Here is a 17,588-nt window from a genome sequence, read left to right on the forward strand (position 1 = left end):
CTGTTCCTCCAAAAATATACAATTTGTTTTAATGATCTGTACCAAAAACAATGAAAAAAATCCACTCAGAAGGAAACACTGGTGTTGCATGAGTTGTGTGTGGACCTTATGCTGAGCATGAGTTTACTGAAGACCATCACAGTGATCATGAACACTTTGAGCCTCACACAGCTTTACATACCTGTATGCTTCCTGATGCTTTGTCTAATCAGTGCAAGAGATAAGTATGACATCACTTAACTGTGTGTGTGTGTGTGTGTGTGTGTGTGTGTGTGTGTGTGTGTGTGTGTGTGTGTGTGTATATATATATATTATATTATATAAGACTACATTTGACGCTGAAATGTCAAAGATTACTACAAATGCTAAAATATTGGCAGATAAACCTGTTGCGCGTTGATTTAAACACAGCAATGGGGCCGGTTTTAATAAAAATACTTATGTCTGAGTTAACATGAAAAAGTAAAAATTAAAAATATGTCTTTTCAAAGAGTACACAAGTTGACTATGTTTGCCTCGATTGTGTTAACATGCTTATTCTTCCAGTTTATGTAGAAGAATATTAGACCTGAGTGCTTTAAACAGAGGCCATCTGTTGTAAATTCAAACAAATATTCCTACTATTGTTTTTATATTTCTGTTAACAATGACCAGCAAATAATTTTAGCTAAAGACAGGGAGAAAAAAATGCAGTAAAATCTATAAATGTGATATCAGTAGACTGGGATATCTTCTTTTTGACTGTAACAATATAGACTCATTGCTAGATGAAACTAACCATGCCCTTTAAGTGTTTTCATTCAGACCTCTTGATTTTTGTTAGGATGGCTCAAAAATATTAAACAATAAATAAAAAAATAAAGTCAAACTGCTGACCTGTTGCACATGGATGGAAAACACTCTGTTTAGAGTAAAAAAAAAACATAATTGAGAACTATTTGTGTAAATGTTTCATAGCTAGGGTTACACAAGAAATGACAGCAGGTCTTAAAGTGATTTTCACAACTCAGGGGCAGGTGGAAAGAACAGTGTTGCTGGTCAAAAGCATCATCTAGTTTAAAAAAAAAGAAAGAAAAGAAATTGTTCCACTGGAAACATCATTCAAAGTTCCACATTAAGAGCTTTTACTTAGTGACTACAGCTCACCAAGCTGGCAATTTGTGAGTAAATCTCATCTTAGAAGTACACAACTAGGTCAGTGCTTGATTTGTTACCAAATAACAAAATGACCTCTGGGTAATTCTGAACTGTTGACACAATTCGAGGCTGGTGTCTGTGGAATCAGGACTGACTGGTCTGGAATCTGTGGTGGTCCCACTGAATTGTGAGGTCAAGAGAGCTGCTGTTCCAGGCTCTGTTCAGGGCACAGTGGGCAATCTGTAGAGGTGGAGCAGCCCTCACACTGTAGTCCATGGCCACAGGGCAGCGACACCGAGCCCTGCTCTCCACACGTCACGCAGCACTGTCTCTGTTTCCTGTACACCACCTTAATAAACACAAGAGGGACATGTTAACATCTCTTAAACTGGACAAAGACATTAATACATGGTTATGTTCATATACAGTGTTAGTGAATCATCAGGTTACTGGGTGTTTGTCAGTATTAGTCATACATACATGTAAGTTACTGTCACACGTGTCAGCCACTGCAGTACCTTACAGATATGTCGTTTTACAAGTCTTGTTGTAGTAAAATGCCTTTTATCTATAGTAATTTGTATCAGTATGAATAAAGTTAAAGACAATCTATCGTTCTTTCCTTTATTTTCTGCCATATATGGATGGCTACAATAGTGGAAACTCAGGTTAAATACAGGTAAAGGTTCAAATAATGAAGCCAGCACATATAAAACAAGTTCTATAAACAAAAGCTCATGTTTAAAACCTAAATCTCTGTATCAGACACTTATTTTTTGCTCTTGGCTCTGTAGGATGTCACACAGAGACAAGATCTCTCTAATATGGTCATGTCCAGAATTGTTTCTGAGGAGCAGCCAATCAGAAAAAAGTGGGCTTAAAGGGAAGCAAATCGAGGTTGAGCCTTACTTTCAACTATGATCATACAGTTTACTCTCACAGAGCCTAAAAACACAGAGCTGAAAGTTAGTATAATAGACCAAAAACATTTTTTTTGTCTAATTTTGAAGTTGTGGGATTTGGTTTCTCCATTGCCATACAGGACACCGGCCTGTGATGGGAACATCAGGGCATGCTCCAATCTGTTTTAGAGTGCTCTGACTTTCCAGAGGGCTTTATTTCTCCCCCCCTTATAAGTGAGATCAACATAATTACTTTGATGGGCTGCCTAATCTTGAAGAATCTGTCTCAACTTATTGAATTGGCCATAACTAGGAATGAGTCAATTCAGATCTTAGGTTATTTACGTCACCACAGCCACACCCTATTGCTGAAAGTATTCACTCACTCATTCAAATAACTGAATTCAGGTGTTAAAATCCCTTTCATGGCCACAGGTGTATAAAATCAAGCACCTGGGCATGCAGACGGCTTCTATAAACATTTGTGAATGAATCAATTCAGAAGCGGCTCAGCCACAAAGTAGCAGTCCACATAAAATCACAGAGTGTGGTCAGCTGAGGTGCATAGTGCACATTGGTGTAAAGCACCTCAGCATCCACCACTGGACTCTAGAGCAGTGAGGGCGTGCTCTCTGGAGTGATTAATCGTGCTTCTCTATCTGGTAATCTAATGGGTGAGTATCCAAGGAGAACAGTACTTGTCTGACTGCACTGTGCCAAGTGTAAAGTTTGGTGGAGGGGGGATTATGGGTAATGTTTCAGGAGTTGGACTCAGCCAGTGAAAGGAACTCTTAAAGCTTAGTATACCAAGACTTTCATGGTCCTAACTTTGTGGGAACAGTTTGGGGATGGCCCCTTCCTGTTCCAACATGACTGCTCCAGTTCATAAAACAAAGCCCCCAAAGACATGGATGAGAGAGTTTGGTGTGGAAGAACTAGACTAGTCCTGACCTCAACCTTTGACCTTTGGGATTAATTATACTGGAGACTGGAGCTGTTATAGCTGCAAAGAGTGGGACAATATAACATATGGTGAAGAATGTTTGAGTTCCAGAACGTTTTCAGTTTTGATGCTACCTTCAAAAAAAAAAAATGAACATTTCCCTCTTGTTTGTGTGACTTTTTTTTCTAAAACCCGGTTGCTCGTTTTCTGGTTGTGGGTGGCACTGTCCCGTTTTCATGTTTCATGCTAAAAAAAACAATTTCAACACAATTTCAGAATTATATTAACGCTGCTTTCCTCGTGTAGCCAAGATTTCTAATTAAAGTCTAAGTGTGTGATGGAAGTTGATAGAAAATTAGGTTAATAAAAAACATGAGATCACTAATTAAACTACTGCACTTCTGTTGCTAAGAAGACAAACTGGAGGAATGTGGTGTGACTGTAACCCTCACTGTGCTTCGTACCATTTCAGATACTAAACAATGACCCTTCATCTACCATCTTTGAGATAGGCTGGCCAGCTTTGTGTGTTAGCCTTCTTACATGTGCTATCAGATATGAAATATCACATAACTGGGACATTTTATTTTTTTCTTTTAAGCCAGTATCAGTATCAAAACATTGATACTACTTTTTTTGACTGGTAAGATAATTTCTGAGGATTTCTGAGTAAGCTACTGCCTACTTACTTAATTAACTAAACATCTAAACTCCTTAATGTTCTATGTGGCCAAAAAGTGTTGGTTTGCTAGAACACTAGAGTGGATGCTATTCGACTTCGAAACAAGCAGTGTGAGGCTAACAGGTCGTGGAGGTTGTGGGTATTACCTGTTCCACAGCATGTAAGCAGGTACAAAGCTGAGCCTGTAAACTGAGGACCGACTCCAACGGCAGCCGGTGTAGTAGCTGGAGTTGGTGCAGTGACAGATGAGGATTATCTCCGCTCCTTAAGCTCTCCAGCGCCTCCTGCAGGAGAGTAGCTTGTCTCTGCGCCTCCTCCTCAGCCTGCCTGGCTCTTTCTGCTTCCATGGCTAACCGCGTTGCATGGGCACGTGACTCCTCTGCATCCGCTTTCAGTGCTGCAAACGACTGCGAGAGAAAGCAGGCGGAACAAATGACGTGCGGTCCAGATTGGGATTTGTTTCTTCTATTTCTGCAGGTCACGGCACACAAACTGCTGCTTCAGGGACACGCTCGCATTTGCATGCCCCACTACCTACCTACCTGAGCTGTGTGCCTCCAGCTGTGACCCCACTGCTTCAGTGTCCTGTGAGCTTCCTCCAGCTCCTGTTTGAGCCTGGAGGTCTCTGCACAAGGAGCAGAGGGCAGTAGGGTAGGAGGTGTACCAGGAGACCCCTGGCCTGATGGGAAGTGCTCCCAGATATTAGTACTCATACCATTCAGACCTACAAAGAAACAATTAAATATAAGCAAAATCATGTTCTGTATGAGACTATTTGATCATTTAAACAAAAATCTACAGACCTAAAGAGCTATGAGATGGTCCCAGGAAGCTGCTCTCTGATTGGCCAGGTTGGGACAGATGAGTAGAGAAGAATGGTGAAGCATGCGGCCTGACTGGGGGAGATGGTGAAGGTGAGCTAAAAGCAGCGGAGCTGCTAAAAGAGCCTGGGATGTTCACTGGGGCAGAACTCTGAAGCTGGCTACCTCCTGTAGGCCAAGAGAAAAAGAAATGATTTTTACATACATGTACATAATGTTTGATGTCAGACAGATATTCGCATGTCGATAATTCTGTGTGTGTTCATGCTTTCAAATACCGAGCATGACTCCCACACTGGGCAGAGCAGAGCTGCTCTCCAAGCTTCTCTCCAACGCCGACACACCAAAGTCATTCAGGTCGAGATCATCCAGGGCTGATTCTGTAACACATAAAACACCACAACTTACATATCTACTGTCACAACTGCGAGATATGTGGATTTTCTTTTTTTTCACTTTTACTTACCAACAACTGATTCCACCGTTTCACTAGTCGGGTAAAAGGGCAAGGCATTAGCATTCATTCCAGAGGATATGCTGGATCCTGGGGGTCCAAGCGGAGCAGGGCTAGGTGGTGTGGCTGCCAGACTAGAGGGGATACTGGAGGACAGACTCAAAGGGCTGCCAACTGGCAAAAACACCTGAAGGTCCTTATGAAGAAAAAGTGAAGAAAGAAAAAGAAAAGGTTTTGTTACTTTAACAAATAAATAAGCAAGAAATACATTTCAAAATGTTTGATCGTATTAGAAAACAAGAAAACCTGTTTGTTCTGAGTTGATGCTAGTTCTCTGTGCCGCTGCTCTAGAGCAAAACCCCTTTGTTTGGCCTGAAAAATAGTGACCTTAAATAAGCAGGACAAATATTTTGCAGTAATGTCGTCATTCTAGAGATTATATTTCTTCAGTATATCTTAATAGGAACTCATACGACCACGTTCCCTTTTTCTCATGCGCGTCCTTCTTACCTGATCTTCCCTCTCAAAGCCAGGTGCCCTGCCGTACCCTCCCTCTCCCGCCCACGGAGACTGAGGTTCTGCAGATCCACTCATGTCCTCACACAGAGACAAAACGCTACCAAGAAAGCCCCGCTCTGCTACACATGAGCCTGCAGAAGGAGAGAAGGGGTCCGACATAGAGCAAGACCCCATGCTGTGACAACCGGGACTGGCAGAAACCTCCTGGACAGGAATAGGGTCTGGAGGCCTAGGGGGTGGAGGGGAGCTGGGGTTGGGGAATGATGGTTCCTCTGGAACAAAGGGCTCTGGAGGAGGAAGAAAAACAAAAATTACAAGTTGACTCATCAGGCGCCTTGGGTTTCTGAGACATGATCACAGGTGTTTTGTGGGGATTTACTTTCAACATGAGCAAAGGCACAGAAGGGCCCTCTGGGACAGCTGCCACACTGCTGCATGTCATTGCACTTGGTGGATTTATAGATCTGTAACCAAAAAAAGAAAAAAAAAAAGACACTGCTTCACATCTTGGGTGATTTCCAGTCAAGTTCTATAAAATTTCTTCTAAAGGAGACAAACCTCTGGGTGGAACTGTTGTTCTGTTCTCGTGTGGCAGTACTGACATGACTCAGCTCCCTCACATTTACTGGGATCTCCCCACTCTTCACTTTGCTTCACCGCAGGACATGGCAACGCTCTGCGGTGGTAAGAAACAAACAATTTGCTTTAACAACTGAGCCCCAATTGAGCAACAACAATAGCCTCATGTTTTAAATGCCTTCTTTCTTTAGCACAATGAAACACAGCACCTGTATTTGTGCTTGTGTGGGCTGCGTCTCCTGTCTTTGCTGTTGTGATAATACGGACAGGCATAACCTTGACGACACAGGCGAGGTGGTTTCTTACAGAGCTCCGTCTTGTAATGGGACAGCACGTAGTCATTATCTGAGGAGACACAGAGGAGAGAGGAAAGACACAGTGAGGCAGGCAGACTGTAAGGGCAGATCAAGGGAAATTAGGTAAAAATATTTGACCTTACAGCAACTGGAAATCTATATAAACAGACAATCTCAAAATACAGCCCAATATGGATGGTGATTGGACCTGAAAAGATTCAAGACTTGTTCAAACTTGTACGTTATCACAACCTTTGAAAAACTGATATATACATTTAATTAAAGCAAAAAACATGTTTTTAAATAACATTTAAGAGGTTTTGTAAAAACACAACCTAATTTACTTCACACCTGTAAGCACTGTTTAACAAACGGCATCATATCAGATTTCTAAAAGGATACAACAGAGTTTTGGAAACTGAAATCTCTGCAGAGGATTAGAAATCAGTTTGTGCTGTAACTCAGACTAACACATTAGAATAGGTTCATGCAAACATGCATAACTCCAACCAAGTTGAATTGTTGCAAAAACGCTATAGCAAACATATGTTAATAAATGTACGCAAGCTAAGGTAATCCTGTATTACTGTGTTTGTCAGTGTAGGAAGACTAACAATTTTTCATGTTCTTATTAGAAAAGAAATGTAGAGATCCAGCTCCTAGTAGTCCAGTTATTTGTAACTGTTAGTCTGTCTGCTTATCAATCTTGCTTATCGGTTCCACTTGCACTGATGCTACAATCAGCTGATTTCAGTTCATGTGTTGGAGGAAAATAGTGGCAGTCTACAGCATGGATATTTGCATTATGCTGCTAACACAACTTCAGCTCTTTGCAACCATCTGCACAGACAGCATGCTAACGCTAAGCTAGCTAAGAACCCACAGTGACGTTAAAGCAGAGTGAGTGCTGACCCCAGCCCACCAGCCAGACCCTAAGCTTCAACAAGTAAACTGATGAGCAGTCAGGCTACAGCCTCTGTTTCTACGTCTTCATGTTTCTAGAATCACTGTGGTGATCGCTTTAAGACTCCATGTCCTGGTTTTCATCTTTGCTTTGTGTTCTATTAAGAGAGTTTTTGTGTACTACTAAGAAACGATCTACAGCTACTAGCTACATCCCCACACACCAACGCAATCCATATCCTAATGACTACACACATATGATCTTTCTCTTAGTACTTAGGTAGGAACACAAAGCCGATAGTACATAGCAAAGATTGAGCAGTGAGCTGTTTTTCTGCCTGAATTCCTCCTGAAGTGGTGTTCCAGATGTTACCTTGCCAGCGTGGCTCCTCACTCAAGATCTTCTCTATGAGGGCTGTACTCGCTGCCTGTCCCGACTGCCCATCTCCTCCACCTCCGTCTGTGGTCCCTGAGCCTCCTTGAGACTCCATCACCTGCATTTCCCTGTGTAGCACGTAATGAGAAAAAAAACTTTGTCAACACACAGCCACACACATAGAAACTACTTCAAAGATCGCTTCCATGTTTTATTTGGTGTACCTGATGTCATAAACGGGGCTGCGTAGGTCATGTGATCCGTGAGCAAATGCACAGTGGGAGCCGTTCTTGCTGCAGTGGCCTTTTGCATCAGTTTCATGGATACACGATCCAGTTTTATAGTAGCGGAGATGGTACCTGCGCTCTGTGTCACCTGCTGTTCGATGCAGAAATGGGCACCTGGAATGTAGAAAAATAAAATTCAAAAATGTTAAATTATTTATTTAAAGGCATGCAAATCATGCATACATTTCAATGTTTTTTTTTAATTATGAACTGTTTTGTATGGATAGTATTTTTAAAAAAAAGGTAAAGAAAAACACACTTCATAATTCTTTGTTTGTGGCAACTGCTGATGTAAATAGGACTGTGAGATGTTTTAAGCACACAACATTTAAAGGACACTTTTGTATTCTGATTTGAAGCTCAAATCACAAAATATATACCCTTTGCACCTTTATCCATAGGTGCCAACCAGGACTGTACTGGTAATCAGACATGACATGTAAATATAATTTTTTATGTTTTTTGTGTCCATATGCACACAGCATACAGGTCGGCTTGATGGGCCGCTGTGCACTCTAACACTACCCTACAAGCACTGACAGCAGCCCATTGGTTCATTTGTATTAGAATTTGGATTGCCCCATCACTGGCTCGCCCCTACCTTCCCTGTGCAGTCATGCACCTTGTAGAATAGAGTTTAGTGTGGAAGAAGTGGTTGATAAAGATGGCTAAACAAAAGGTAAAGCATGGAACTGAAAAGCTGAGAGAGAAAAAGAAAGAGAAACAAGAAATAAATGCAACAAAATGTGCCAAAGTAAGCAATATGTTAGCAGCTGCACCGTCAGTAGTACCAGCAAAAACTAGTAAGAAGTCGCAGTCACAAACAGTTGCTGCTGCAAGCTTTGGAGAAGTGCAGGAGGGACATCAGTCCCAAAAAGAGACTTATGAAGAGACAGAAGAAGGGGTCCGTGGTAGGAAAATAGATGGAGGGACATAATTAATTAAATAAATGGGCTACTTTGACCATAACTAATCACAACTAAGATGCCATTATATGGTGGGCTGCCTGAACCAAAAATGTCACAGAACAGGAATCATGTTGCATCCTTTAGATCTCCATTTTCTTTGTTAATATTAAAATAGGTCATTGTGAGGATTGTACAGCACATTTCACTGGAGGGAGACCCTCAGAGTGACAGTACAGGTGCTAAAGCATCTACTAGACATACATCCATACAGTTTTGGCCCATTTGTGTTCCGAATTACCACTTTGATGCTTTTAATGGAGATAATAAAGGTCTATTGACATTCAGAGACCTACACAATTGCACAATACGCTTCATAAAGAACTTGAATTTGACATTCTCCTGCCAGATTAAACTTGAAAGGGCTGCTAAAACAACAACAAACCTGAAAATGTGGACATTTAGTTAAATACTATGTCTTTCTGTTTAAATTAACCTTACAGAGACTATACATACCACTAATATAGACCTTCCCAGACATGGTGTGGCCAGTTATGCCATTCAAAAACAAAACTTCCCCCTTACACAAATCCCTATTTTTGTTTCTGTTGTAAGTATAATCAAGGCAAGTATCTTGTGCTAAACTGAAGCCTTTGTTACACTCACTCATCTCCGTCGGGGCAGGTGCCTGTTCCCTCATCATATTTGGTACAGTAAACATCTGGGCTGTAGTTGAAGGTTCCGTCCCGTCTGCGTATTGGCCTGCGGCGTCGCTGGTTCAGGAAGTGCCAGTGGAAACAGGAAAAAGGACGGTGCTGTGTACATTTATGTTGCACGAACAGGGGACACTGCTCCGTTCTAAACTCCTTCAGATATCTGGGAAAGAGGTGAGCAGCCAAAGAGACTGAAATATGTTGTTGTACGGTGTCACCATATTTTGAAGTGGCCTACACAAATAGGAATATATTGATATCATTGAGTTTTTCACGAAGATAATCTCATAAAAATAATTACTGTTTTAGCGCAACACAGTCTCGGCAGCAGTGAGCAAAATTCCTCACGGAGATTTTTTTTATATATATATATACTTTCACAACACAAAGACTTAATGAATGCTGCCGTGACACACACACACAACAAAGCACTTAAACGATGCTCCACCGCACAGCCTGTAAGAAATGGCTACTGTTAATGTCCAACGTTAGGCCTCTTTATGGAGACCTACAGCGCTAAATAAGCACATTATTTGCTTTGTCCATTTTACGCAGGTTTACTATTCATGGAGTTTCCTTAAATACATTTTAACAGTTGTTTTCTGTGTTTAAGTGCACGTGAGGTTGTGTACACTTGTGTACACAAGCTAATCCCGCTAACTAGCTACGTACGTGTAATGTTGAGGTTTCTCGGGCTGCACGTTCAACACGGTTGCAGGAGATGTTGACCCCCCTGCAGGCGAAGACGAAGAGGACGAAGAGTGTCCTCCGGCACTCGTCGCTACCGAAGATGACGGGGGCTGTGGATACGTTTTAGACATTGTACCCTTCTAAACCCTAACAACAAGAAGCTTGTTTTTAGCTTACTGGCTAGCTATTCTCATTAGCTTCGAAATCCGCATTCTGTGGCGATGTGAGCCTGCGCAGGGCAAGAGGAAGTAATAGCAAAGGGACAACTAATAACACGGAACTATGGGATTTGAAGTTCAGTTATAACGTGACTAAAGCTGTGATTCAAAACTAAAGTGAAAGTCATAAAACACTCAAGATATTAACTGTCACATTGTCACAGAGTTATGGCATTTGCACAAATGTGAAACTGAAGAAAATAAGGAATCGAGGTCACGTTTATTTTTTTATTTGCTTGCTTCCATTGGCTGTACCTTATATCCATTGACCCAATCAGTGTGTAGCGTTTTACAAGTATGACGTCACGACAAAGTATTAATAGTCGGCCTCGTTGCCCTCTATCATAGAAAACGCTTTCGGAGGTTCCGGTGTTGTCTTCGTGATTAGTTTCACGCTCAACTAAAGTCGAAAAGGTAACGTGAGTATTTCTTCTTGCTAATAATACGTCTAATGATTGTATTGTCTTTGCTGTGACATGTGTTGTGATTTTTGTTTTAGGGTTTAAGTGTCGGCTTGCTAACGATAGCCTTAGCTAAAAACAGAACAATGGAGTGTCTTGCGGTTCGTCGTTTAATGTCACCATTGACTCGATAAAGTGAAGTTACAACTCACAAACGATGCTAAAATTGTTTAAATGTTACGTGAAATTTGAGCGTGATATCTTTACGAAATGGCTAACAGCTTATATAACCGTTTGTGCTAACATTTGTAGAGTTGAGTTAAAGCAATGTTGTTTGAGGTACAACGAGAAACTGAAAATGGCGAAGTCGAAAACCAGAAACTGGCTGGGCTGTTTTGGGCTCTCACTGTTTTGACGCCATTGTTTGCGGCTACCATGGGCCGTTAAAAGATTTTTAATCGTTCATGTCAGTATGTTAATAAACGCGTTAAGCGAAACGTGTTAAAGGACATAATCACTAGTTCGCTTTAGTGGAAACTGTTACATAAGCTGCGGTGGCGTATAAAAGTAGCGCTGCTTATGTTGGTGTTGGCCGCCTTGGGGGGGAGGGGGAACCGACGGTGCTAGCCATGTAGGCTAGGCTAACACGCTAGCTTGACTAATTGGTGTCGTACCCGTTTCTGCCGAGCTGCTTTATTGATGTAGCAGTTTCTGACCTGGACTTTTGTTTTTCGTTTATCCTAAAAGCTAGTACAACATGGCCCGTACCAAGCAGACTGCTCGTAAATCTACTGGAGGAAAAGCGCCAAGGAAGCAGCTTGCGACCAAGGCCGCCAGGAAGAGTGCGCCATCCACGGGAGGCGTGAAGAAACCCCATCGTTACAGGTGTGTGGCACTCTGGTTGCCCCTAACAGAAATAAAGATTTCCTGGCCTACAGTGTTGAATATCTGCTCGATTCATCTGCTAGGCCCGGAACTGTGGCTCTGAGGGAGATCCGTCGCTACCAGAAGTCCACTGAGTTGTTGATCCGCAAACTTCCCTTTCAGCGCCTGGTGAGGGAAATTGCTCAGGATTTCAAGACTGACCTGCGCTTCCAGAGTGCTGCTATTGGCGCTCTTCAGGTAAGTGAAACATTTACATTTGACCTGCAGAGTAATAGCACTGTAACGAGAAGCTTATTTAAATTTCTTTTTCTCTCTCCTTAAACAGGAGGCCAGTGAGGCCTACCTTGTGGGTCTGTTTGAGGACACAAACCTGTGCGCAATCCATGCCAAGCGTGTCACCATCATGCCCAAAGACATCCAGCTGGCACGTAGGATAAGGGGAGAGAGGGCCTAAGTGGCTAATGACTCCATTGTCATGACAAATGATCCTATTTATCATACTTAACCATTTTGTGGACTTTTATTTTCTTGGCTTTTTTTTTTTTTAAACAGTTGTTTTTTTTTTTGTTTTTTTTTTTACTTGACACAAATCAATCATTCCGCAAGTGCGAGCCCCTTGCAGACATACAATTGTCTATCATTAGATATGGGCTAGGTTTGCTCTAATGTCTAAGCTTCATTAATGCAAGCAATGGTTGAGAGCAAGCTATCATGCATATAATTGTCCTCTGAGCAAAAGGGTTGTTGCCACAAATGCAGTATGAACTATCAGCATTGAAAAAAGTGTAGCTACTGTTTGAAACAATAAGTTCTCCATTGTCACAAAGGGGCGAAGCCCAACTATATCCTCCTATAGCCAATTGCTCTGCATCCTACTTCTATTCAGTTGGAGCGCATCACTAGGAATTCTCATTGTACCTTGCTGTGGTGAGATTGGGTCGCGGCATTCTTCTCGGCAGCTGAGCAAATCACAAAGATGCACAAGCAGTTGTACTCTTGTGCGCCCATCTGATCACAAAGTTCACTTTGAGAATGAGACTTACATGTCACTACACAAACTTGTGCTCACTCAAAGTACCATCAATGGAGACAGAGTTTGTCTGAAGGGGGCTTCAGATTATCCATTGTGGGTCATATCATAAGATGTAACATCACTTGACTTTAAACTTGTGGGTGCCGGGGTCCATCTTCCATGGGGGGCAGGATTTTTAATCCATTTACCACAAAATGCCAGCGTGTCATGCTCAGTAAGGCCTAGTGTCGGGGTGTTGGCTACCTCAGTTGATTCTCTATACTTGGTAACAAAGAGCATGGCAAACCCCTGCATATATCGATGGCTTTTTAACATGTTTTTTCCAACATAAAATCTTGGCAGCTACATTTAATACTATTTATGAAATGTTGTCACATGTCTTTCTATTAAAGGTCTTTATGAGTAGTAAGAGGTGTGTCGTTTTGTTTTTTTACTATACAGACAGTGAAGAGGTCTATATGGTCAATACGCATCTTTTATTTACAACACAAAGTTGGTCACAGCTGGTTTGTCATACAAACCATTCCGTATGCTTGAACCCAGTGGCTGTAGGTGGGGGAAAATACAAGTGTTTAGTGTTTGAGTGACACGCCTGTAAGCACATGACTGCGTCTGAGAGCCGTGATGCCTCACCAATCCTGCAGACGATGTCTTCGCACTCCTTGATGCTGCTGGCTCGTAGCACCACACAGCAAAAGCCTGTGGACTGAGGGGTTTCTGGGGAGTCTCTGTGAACACAGCCAATCATGTGCTTAGATGACATGGGGGCCCAGCCAATGACTAGGCTTGTATATTGCATCATGACATCCTGTCGTAGGAGGAGTGCGATCTAAACTACAAGCAGCCTAGTTTAACAGGGATGTGTGGAAAAGCCTTTAATAATAAAATAGCTTAGATTATGGTATTTTGCCAGGATGTACTGCAATATCAGTGAAGGGCTTTCATATAAAATGTGATACTTACGCCACACAGAAGGCAAATGCTGTGTAGTCTGGCTGTGCATATCTCCCTACACATGAAATCTCGGGATAATGGTGCTCAAACAACTCCTGATGAGAGAAATGAAGACAAAACTTTAGGAGAATTAAAGTACAGGCAAATCTTTGTGAGAGAGATCTACTTACCAATTTACTGTTTCTGTCTGTGCACGTCAAATGTGTTTCCTTCAAATCTAAAAGCACTTCCTGCAGGGAAAATTAAATGGGTTATGCATATATAAGTGCTTTGCAGAAAATTGGGGAAACAGCTTTCATTACCTTGCTAGGTAGGTTTTTCTGCAACACCTGTGGGATTGCATGCTGGAGCACCTCCTTTCCTCCAAACTGAGAGAGGCAGACAAATGACAGTTACAGGAGGTGTGTGCAGAATGTTTGAAAATGCTGTAAAAACAAATTGTCATTTACCATTCCAATGTTTGCCTTTCCCAAGAATTGCACTATGTAAACAATCCTGTGGAACAGAGGTTGTTCAGAATGTATTTCTCAAATGTCACATCATGACGGCAGCTTGAATACAGATCGCAGCGATGGCGTGTTAACACTTGCCTTCCCTCTTTGAGACACTGTGATGGAGGAGGCTTCTGGTCTCTGCTTGCTGTCTCCTGGGAGGGAGCAGGACCCAGCTGCAGGGTGGGGTTCTCTGTCCTCAGGGCCCGCAGGAATTTGATAAGGGGTCTATACACTGTTCCGTCGTGGGCCCTCCATCTTATAACACGGATGGACAAAGGGCAGCCTTTAAACCGAGACAGAACTGCACCGGCCTGGGAGTGCAAGTAAAAAAGGTCTGGTAAAGAAGTGTATATATATGCAGCACCTTTGCATCCCGCCTGGCAGCTCAAGCTTAAATATCTACATCTATCTATATTTATCTATCAATACTCTCTTGCTGCTATCCTGTCAAAAATCCCTCCCCGACATTCATCTCTACCCACTCCACCCTGCCTGCACTGTCTTCTTCACCTCCCTTGTGCACTATTTTTCCATCTGTCTCCCTCTCATCACATGTATGTATTCCATTTTGCTCCCACCAACTTTCATTCCTTTATAGTGCGTACCTCCATCTTTCCAGACTCTCACTATAGGTCACAATGTCATCATCTGCAAAACATAATTCACGGAGACTGCCCCACCTGGATCTAAGGCATTTATCAAAATATAGATGATCCACAAACACGAAATATCCACGGATATTGCATGATATATTTAACATGAATTCGTTTTGCTGGATAATTGTGTCATGAAAATGCAATATCACAACAGCCCTAATGCAGTACGGCACTGTATATCTGAGGGATTTCTCACATGTCCACTTTTAGAATTCCTCAGCGAGGTCCCATTGATCTCATCGAGGATGTCACCAGCACCGATGAACTTGTCGACGTCAGCCTGACTGCCGGGAATCAGGTCAAGAACAAAGACGCGCCCGCTGAGATACCTAAGAAGCAGATCCATAGATGTTTTTTTACTAGCCCACGTGCTCAGTGTAATGGAAATATTTGTAGACTGGAACATACTAACCTCAGAACCAACCCTACCTCCCGGCAGGGCACAACTTCGTATATCTCACACACCTAAAAACAAACAGCCAGCAGTCAGTCTTTCACCTCCTTAAGATTGTAGTTTTTTTTTCCTTCTATGGATTTATATAATATCCAAAGACAAATAACATAATAACAGTGTTACTGTGATGCTCTTACCGGCAGGAGCCAGCTCTCATCCAGAAAACTGCAATTCTGTATACAAGAAAAGAAAATTCTTATTAGATTGGAGTTCAAAGTGATTGGAAAAAATCACAGTAGCAGCTCTGACCTCCATGTCCAGTTTGAAGTCCATGTGTGAGAGCACCAGCAGCAGCGACATGAAAGGTTCTGGAAGAGGAAGAACAGCAGCTCTTAAGATTTTGTTGTTGACAAGAACTTCCTCAGTTTTGTTCAAGCTGCTGTAACCTCACCCACAAATTCCTCATTCCTGAGAATTGATAAATCTGGGCTGTACCACTGAAGGAAAGAGAAACAATGTTAATCACAACTATGCAAGTCTGTTAGAGAAACACACTTTCTAAAATCCCATTTTTGTGTGCTCAACACTGGGGAACAATGCATCTGTCCATGTATCAGACCTCCAGGAGTCTGGCAGTGTGCAGCAGGTGTGTGAAGAACTGCGGCAGGACCTTGCGGCTGAGGGCCAGCCTGAGCAGGTAGCGCCCTCGGCCCTGAGCTGAGAGCAGCTTCCTGCAAACTCTGGTCTGCTCAACTGCCAAGGACAGAGCAGACAGACTGCACAGGAGAAGACAGACAGAGAGGTGACGGGCATTAATGAGTGAAGCTGTCACTAAAAAAAACAACAAAAAAACCTTCCCCATCTGCTAAACTAAGCAGGATGTAGTTACCTGCCACAGGCATCTTGATGGGGTAGCTGTTCGAAGCAGTGCCAGTAATCTCTGTGCACCAGACTAAGAACGGGCTCTGGAGAGAAATGAAACACACCCTGAGTGAATACTGCAGAAGTCTCCTTCAAAATGAATTCAGCTACACAAAATAATGATACTGACGCTGGAGTCCCTTCCTGAGGACCAGCTCCAGCAGCTCACAGCAGGAGGCGAGGTGAGGGTTGGAATCTGTCACCGTCTCTCCATCTGACTGCAGGTTCAGGACACACACTGAGTGGGAAGGGAAAAAAAACACGCAACACACATTGAATCTGTTGTCATCAGCATGACATAACTGCATTTTTGCAAGCCATGTGATCATCGCCATTTCACTCATCAACACTAAAACAGAGACTGTGTTGATGATAAAAAACGTAGCGGAAGCTTTTTTGGCGTAAAAATAGCGCGCTGCAGGGTCAGAAATTAAACCCAATTCTAGTTGTACGTTTTATTATGAGTACGTCACGATCAGCTGCTTACTGAAATTGTGATCCAATGGCATCGTACCATCACTCATCTATTAATGATGCTTACCTTTGAGGGAGCCAAGGAGAGGGTCTTTGGGTGCCATGTTGATCGTCCAGCTGTGATCAGAGCCTGTCCTTGATAAGAGACGCGCCGCTTCTATCCTCCTGTCATTTAAGCACGCTCTGGGGACGCGCGCTGTGTACACACTTCCGTGAAGCTAACATATCGAGAAACACCTTCCAGTTCCACTGTACCTGCCCGAGACCGTGAGCGAGGACGGGCGATGTGTTGCTGTCATTAAGTTATTATTTTAAATAAATAGCGAAGGAATATTGAACCTGCAAACACAAGCGCCTGAAATAATAACCACGTACACCTGCGCACTGACTGACAGTAAACCTGTCGTGCTGCCTTCAGAGACCCCGCCTTGTTGACCAAACAAACTGTAGGTTCGTGTTTACAACCATTCACTTCAGTAGCTAATATTTATATTTTCAAACGTGACAGAAGCTATACAGGCTACGGGAATATAAAGGAAGAAAAGAAAACAGACAAACGGAATCTTAGTCGTTAATTTAAGATTTTTATGGACACGATAATAAAGACCCAGCGAGTTTATATAGTCAAGGTCCTTCTAGAAGCGAAGCTCACCATTTGGCAGACATGTATTAGTTATTTGGTCGGTGATCTTGCAGCCTTAGTACTTTGCGTCTCTCGCCTATAATATCTCCGTTGGTAAACAAAGGCGTGTGTTCGAGTCCACCTCAGGCTGTTTGCTGTCGCAGTGCTCTTTCTAGACTATTTAACGCTGACTTACTTAAATTGGAATAAATAAAAAAAATGTATTTTCGGGCTAAAAAAAAAAAAGTAAATTAATCTTTAAATAGAAAAAACTCTGCGACGCTTCCGTTTCTGTAAAGCTAGTTGGCGGCCTCTAGCGGCCCGCCTTT

The 17,588-nt window shown here is 42.4% G+C and overlaps 3 protein-coding genes across 3 annotated transcripts; 1 reads left to right on the plus strand and 2 right to left on the minus strand.

Moving 5' to 3' along the window:
• Positions 1 to 3: 3 nt before the first annotated feature.
• On the minus strand, positions 4 to 10,713 carry unk (unk zinc finger). The gene is made up of 15 exons (XM_082544037.1): positions 10,190 to 10,713; positions 9,471 to 9,680; positions 7,837 to 8,013; positions 7,610 to 7,740; positions 6,247 to 6,382; positions 6,017 to 6,134; positions 5,838 to 5,922; positions 5,450 to 5,745; positions 5,246 to 5,311; positions 4,952 to 5,135; positions 4,764 to 4,865; positions 4,468 to 4,653; positions 4,207 to 4,388; positions 3,811 to 4,071; positions 4 to 1,486 (listed from the first exon to the last, which is right to left on the minus strand). Exons 1-15 carry the CDS (start codon positions 10,336 to 10,338, stop codon positions 1,331 to 1,333), a joined length of 2,439 nt encoding a protein of 812 aa, XP_082400163.1. The 5' UTR covers positions 10,339 to 10,713; the 3' UTR covers positions 4 to 1,330.
• A 54-nt stretch (positions 10,714 to 10,767) lies between these two features.
• LOC309712877 (histone H3.3A) lies at positions 10,768 to 13,153 on the plus strand. Its single transcript, XM_082544043.1, has 4 exons — positions 10,768 to 10,839; positions 11,574 to 11,711; positions 11,795 to 11,948; positions 12,037 to 13,153. Exons 2-4 carry the CDS (start codon positions 11,584 to 11,586, stop codon positions 12,163 to 12,165), a joined length of 411 nt encoding a protein of 136 aa, XP_082400169.1. The 5' UTR covers positions 10,768 to 10,839; positions 11,574 to 11,583; the 3' UTR covers positions 12,166 to 13,153.
• A 48-nt stretch (positions 13,154 to 13,201) lies between these two features.
• On the minus strand, positions 13,202 to 17,577 carry LOC309712874 (uncharacterized protein). Its single transcript, XM_082544040.1, has 17 exons — positions 17,290 to 17,577; positions 16,705 to 16,892; positions 16,294 to 16,401; positions 16,132 to 16,207; positions 15,862 to 16,018; positions 15,694 to 15,739; positions 15,552 to 15,610; positions 15,440 to 15,475; positions 15,261 to 15,313; positions 15,045 to 15,177; positions 14,289 to 14,503; positions 14,148 to 14,193; positions 14,001 to 14,066; positions 13,869 to 13,928; positions 13,708 to 13,793; positions 13,378 to 13,472; positions 13,202 to 13,290 (listed from the first exon to the last, which is right to left on the minus strand). The coding sequence occupies exons 2-17, from the start codon at positions 16,739 to 16,741 to the stop codon at positions 13,256 to 13,258; spliced, it is 1,308 nt and encodes a 435-aa protein (XP_082400166.1). The 5' UTR covers positions 16,742 to 16,892; positions 17,290 to 17,577; the 3' UTR covers positions 13,202 to 13,255.
• Positions 17,578 to 17,588: the final 11 nt, after the last annotated feature.

This window comes from Aulonocara stuartgranti (assembly GCF_965226115.1).
Source record: "Aulonocara stuartgranti genome assembly, chromosome: 8".
Lineage (NCBI taxonomy): Eukaryota > Metazoa > Chordata > Actinopteri > Cichliformes > Cichlidae > Aulonocara > Aulonocara stuartgranti.

What these genes read in the sequence shown, in the direction of transcription:
- LOC309712877 (XM_082544043.1), top strand. Translation starts at nt 11,584, where the DNA reads ATGGCCCGTACCAAGCAGACTGCTCGTAAATCTACTGGAGGAAAAGCG. An exon ending in AAGAAACCCCATCGTTACAG is followed by an intron (nt 11,712 to 11,794) that starts GTGTGTGGCACT and finishes TTCATCTGCTAG; the next exon opens with GCCCGGAACTGTGGCTCTGA. An exon ending in CTGCTATTGGCGCTCTTCAG is followed by an intron (nt 11,949 to 12,036) that starts GTAAGTGAAACA and finishes CTCCTTAAACAG; the next exon opens with GAGGCCAGTGAGGCCTACCT.
- LOC309712874 (XM_082544040.1), bottom strand. Translation starts at nt 16,741, where the DNA reads ATGGCACCCAAAGACCCTCTCCTTGGCTCCCTCAAAG. An exon ending in ACACTGCCAGACTCCTGGAG is followed by an intron (nt 15,740 to 15,861) that starts GTCTGATACATG and finishes TCTTTCCTTCAG; the next exon opens with TGGTACAGCCCAGATTTATC. An exon ending in AGAAAAACCTACCTAGCAAG is followed by an intron (nt 13,929 to 14,000) that starts GTAATGAAAGCT and finishes TTTTCCCTGCAG; the next exon opens with GAAGTGCTTTTAGATTTGAA.
- unk (XM_082544037.1), bottom strand. Translation starts at nt 10,338, where the DNA reads ATGTCTAAAACGTATCCACAGCCCCCGTCATCTTCGGTAGCGACGAGT. An exon ending in TGAGGAGCCACGCTGGCAAG is followed by an intron (nt 6,383 to 7,609) that starts GTAACATCTGGA and finishes GTGTCTCCTCAG; the next exon opens with ATAATGACTACGTGCTGTCC. An exon ending in TGCCTTTGCTCATGTTGAAA is followed by an intron (nt 5,746 to 5,837) that starts GTAAATCCCCAC and finishes TTCCTCCTCCAG; the next exon opens with AGCCCTTTGTTCCAGAGGAA.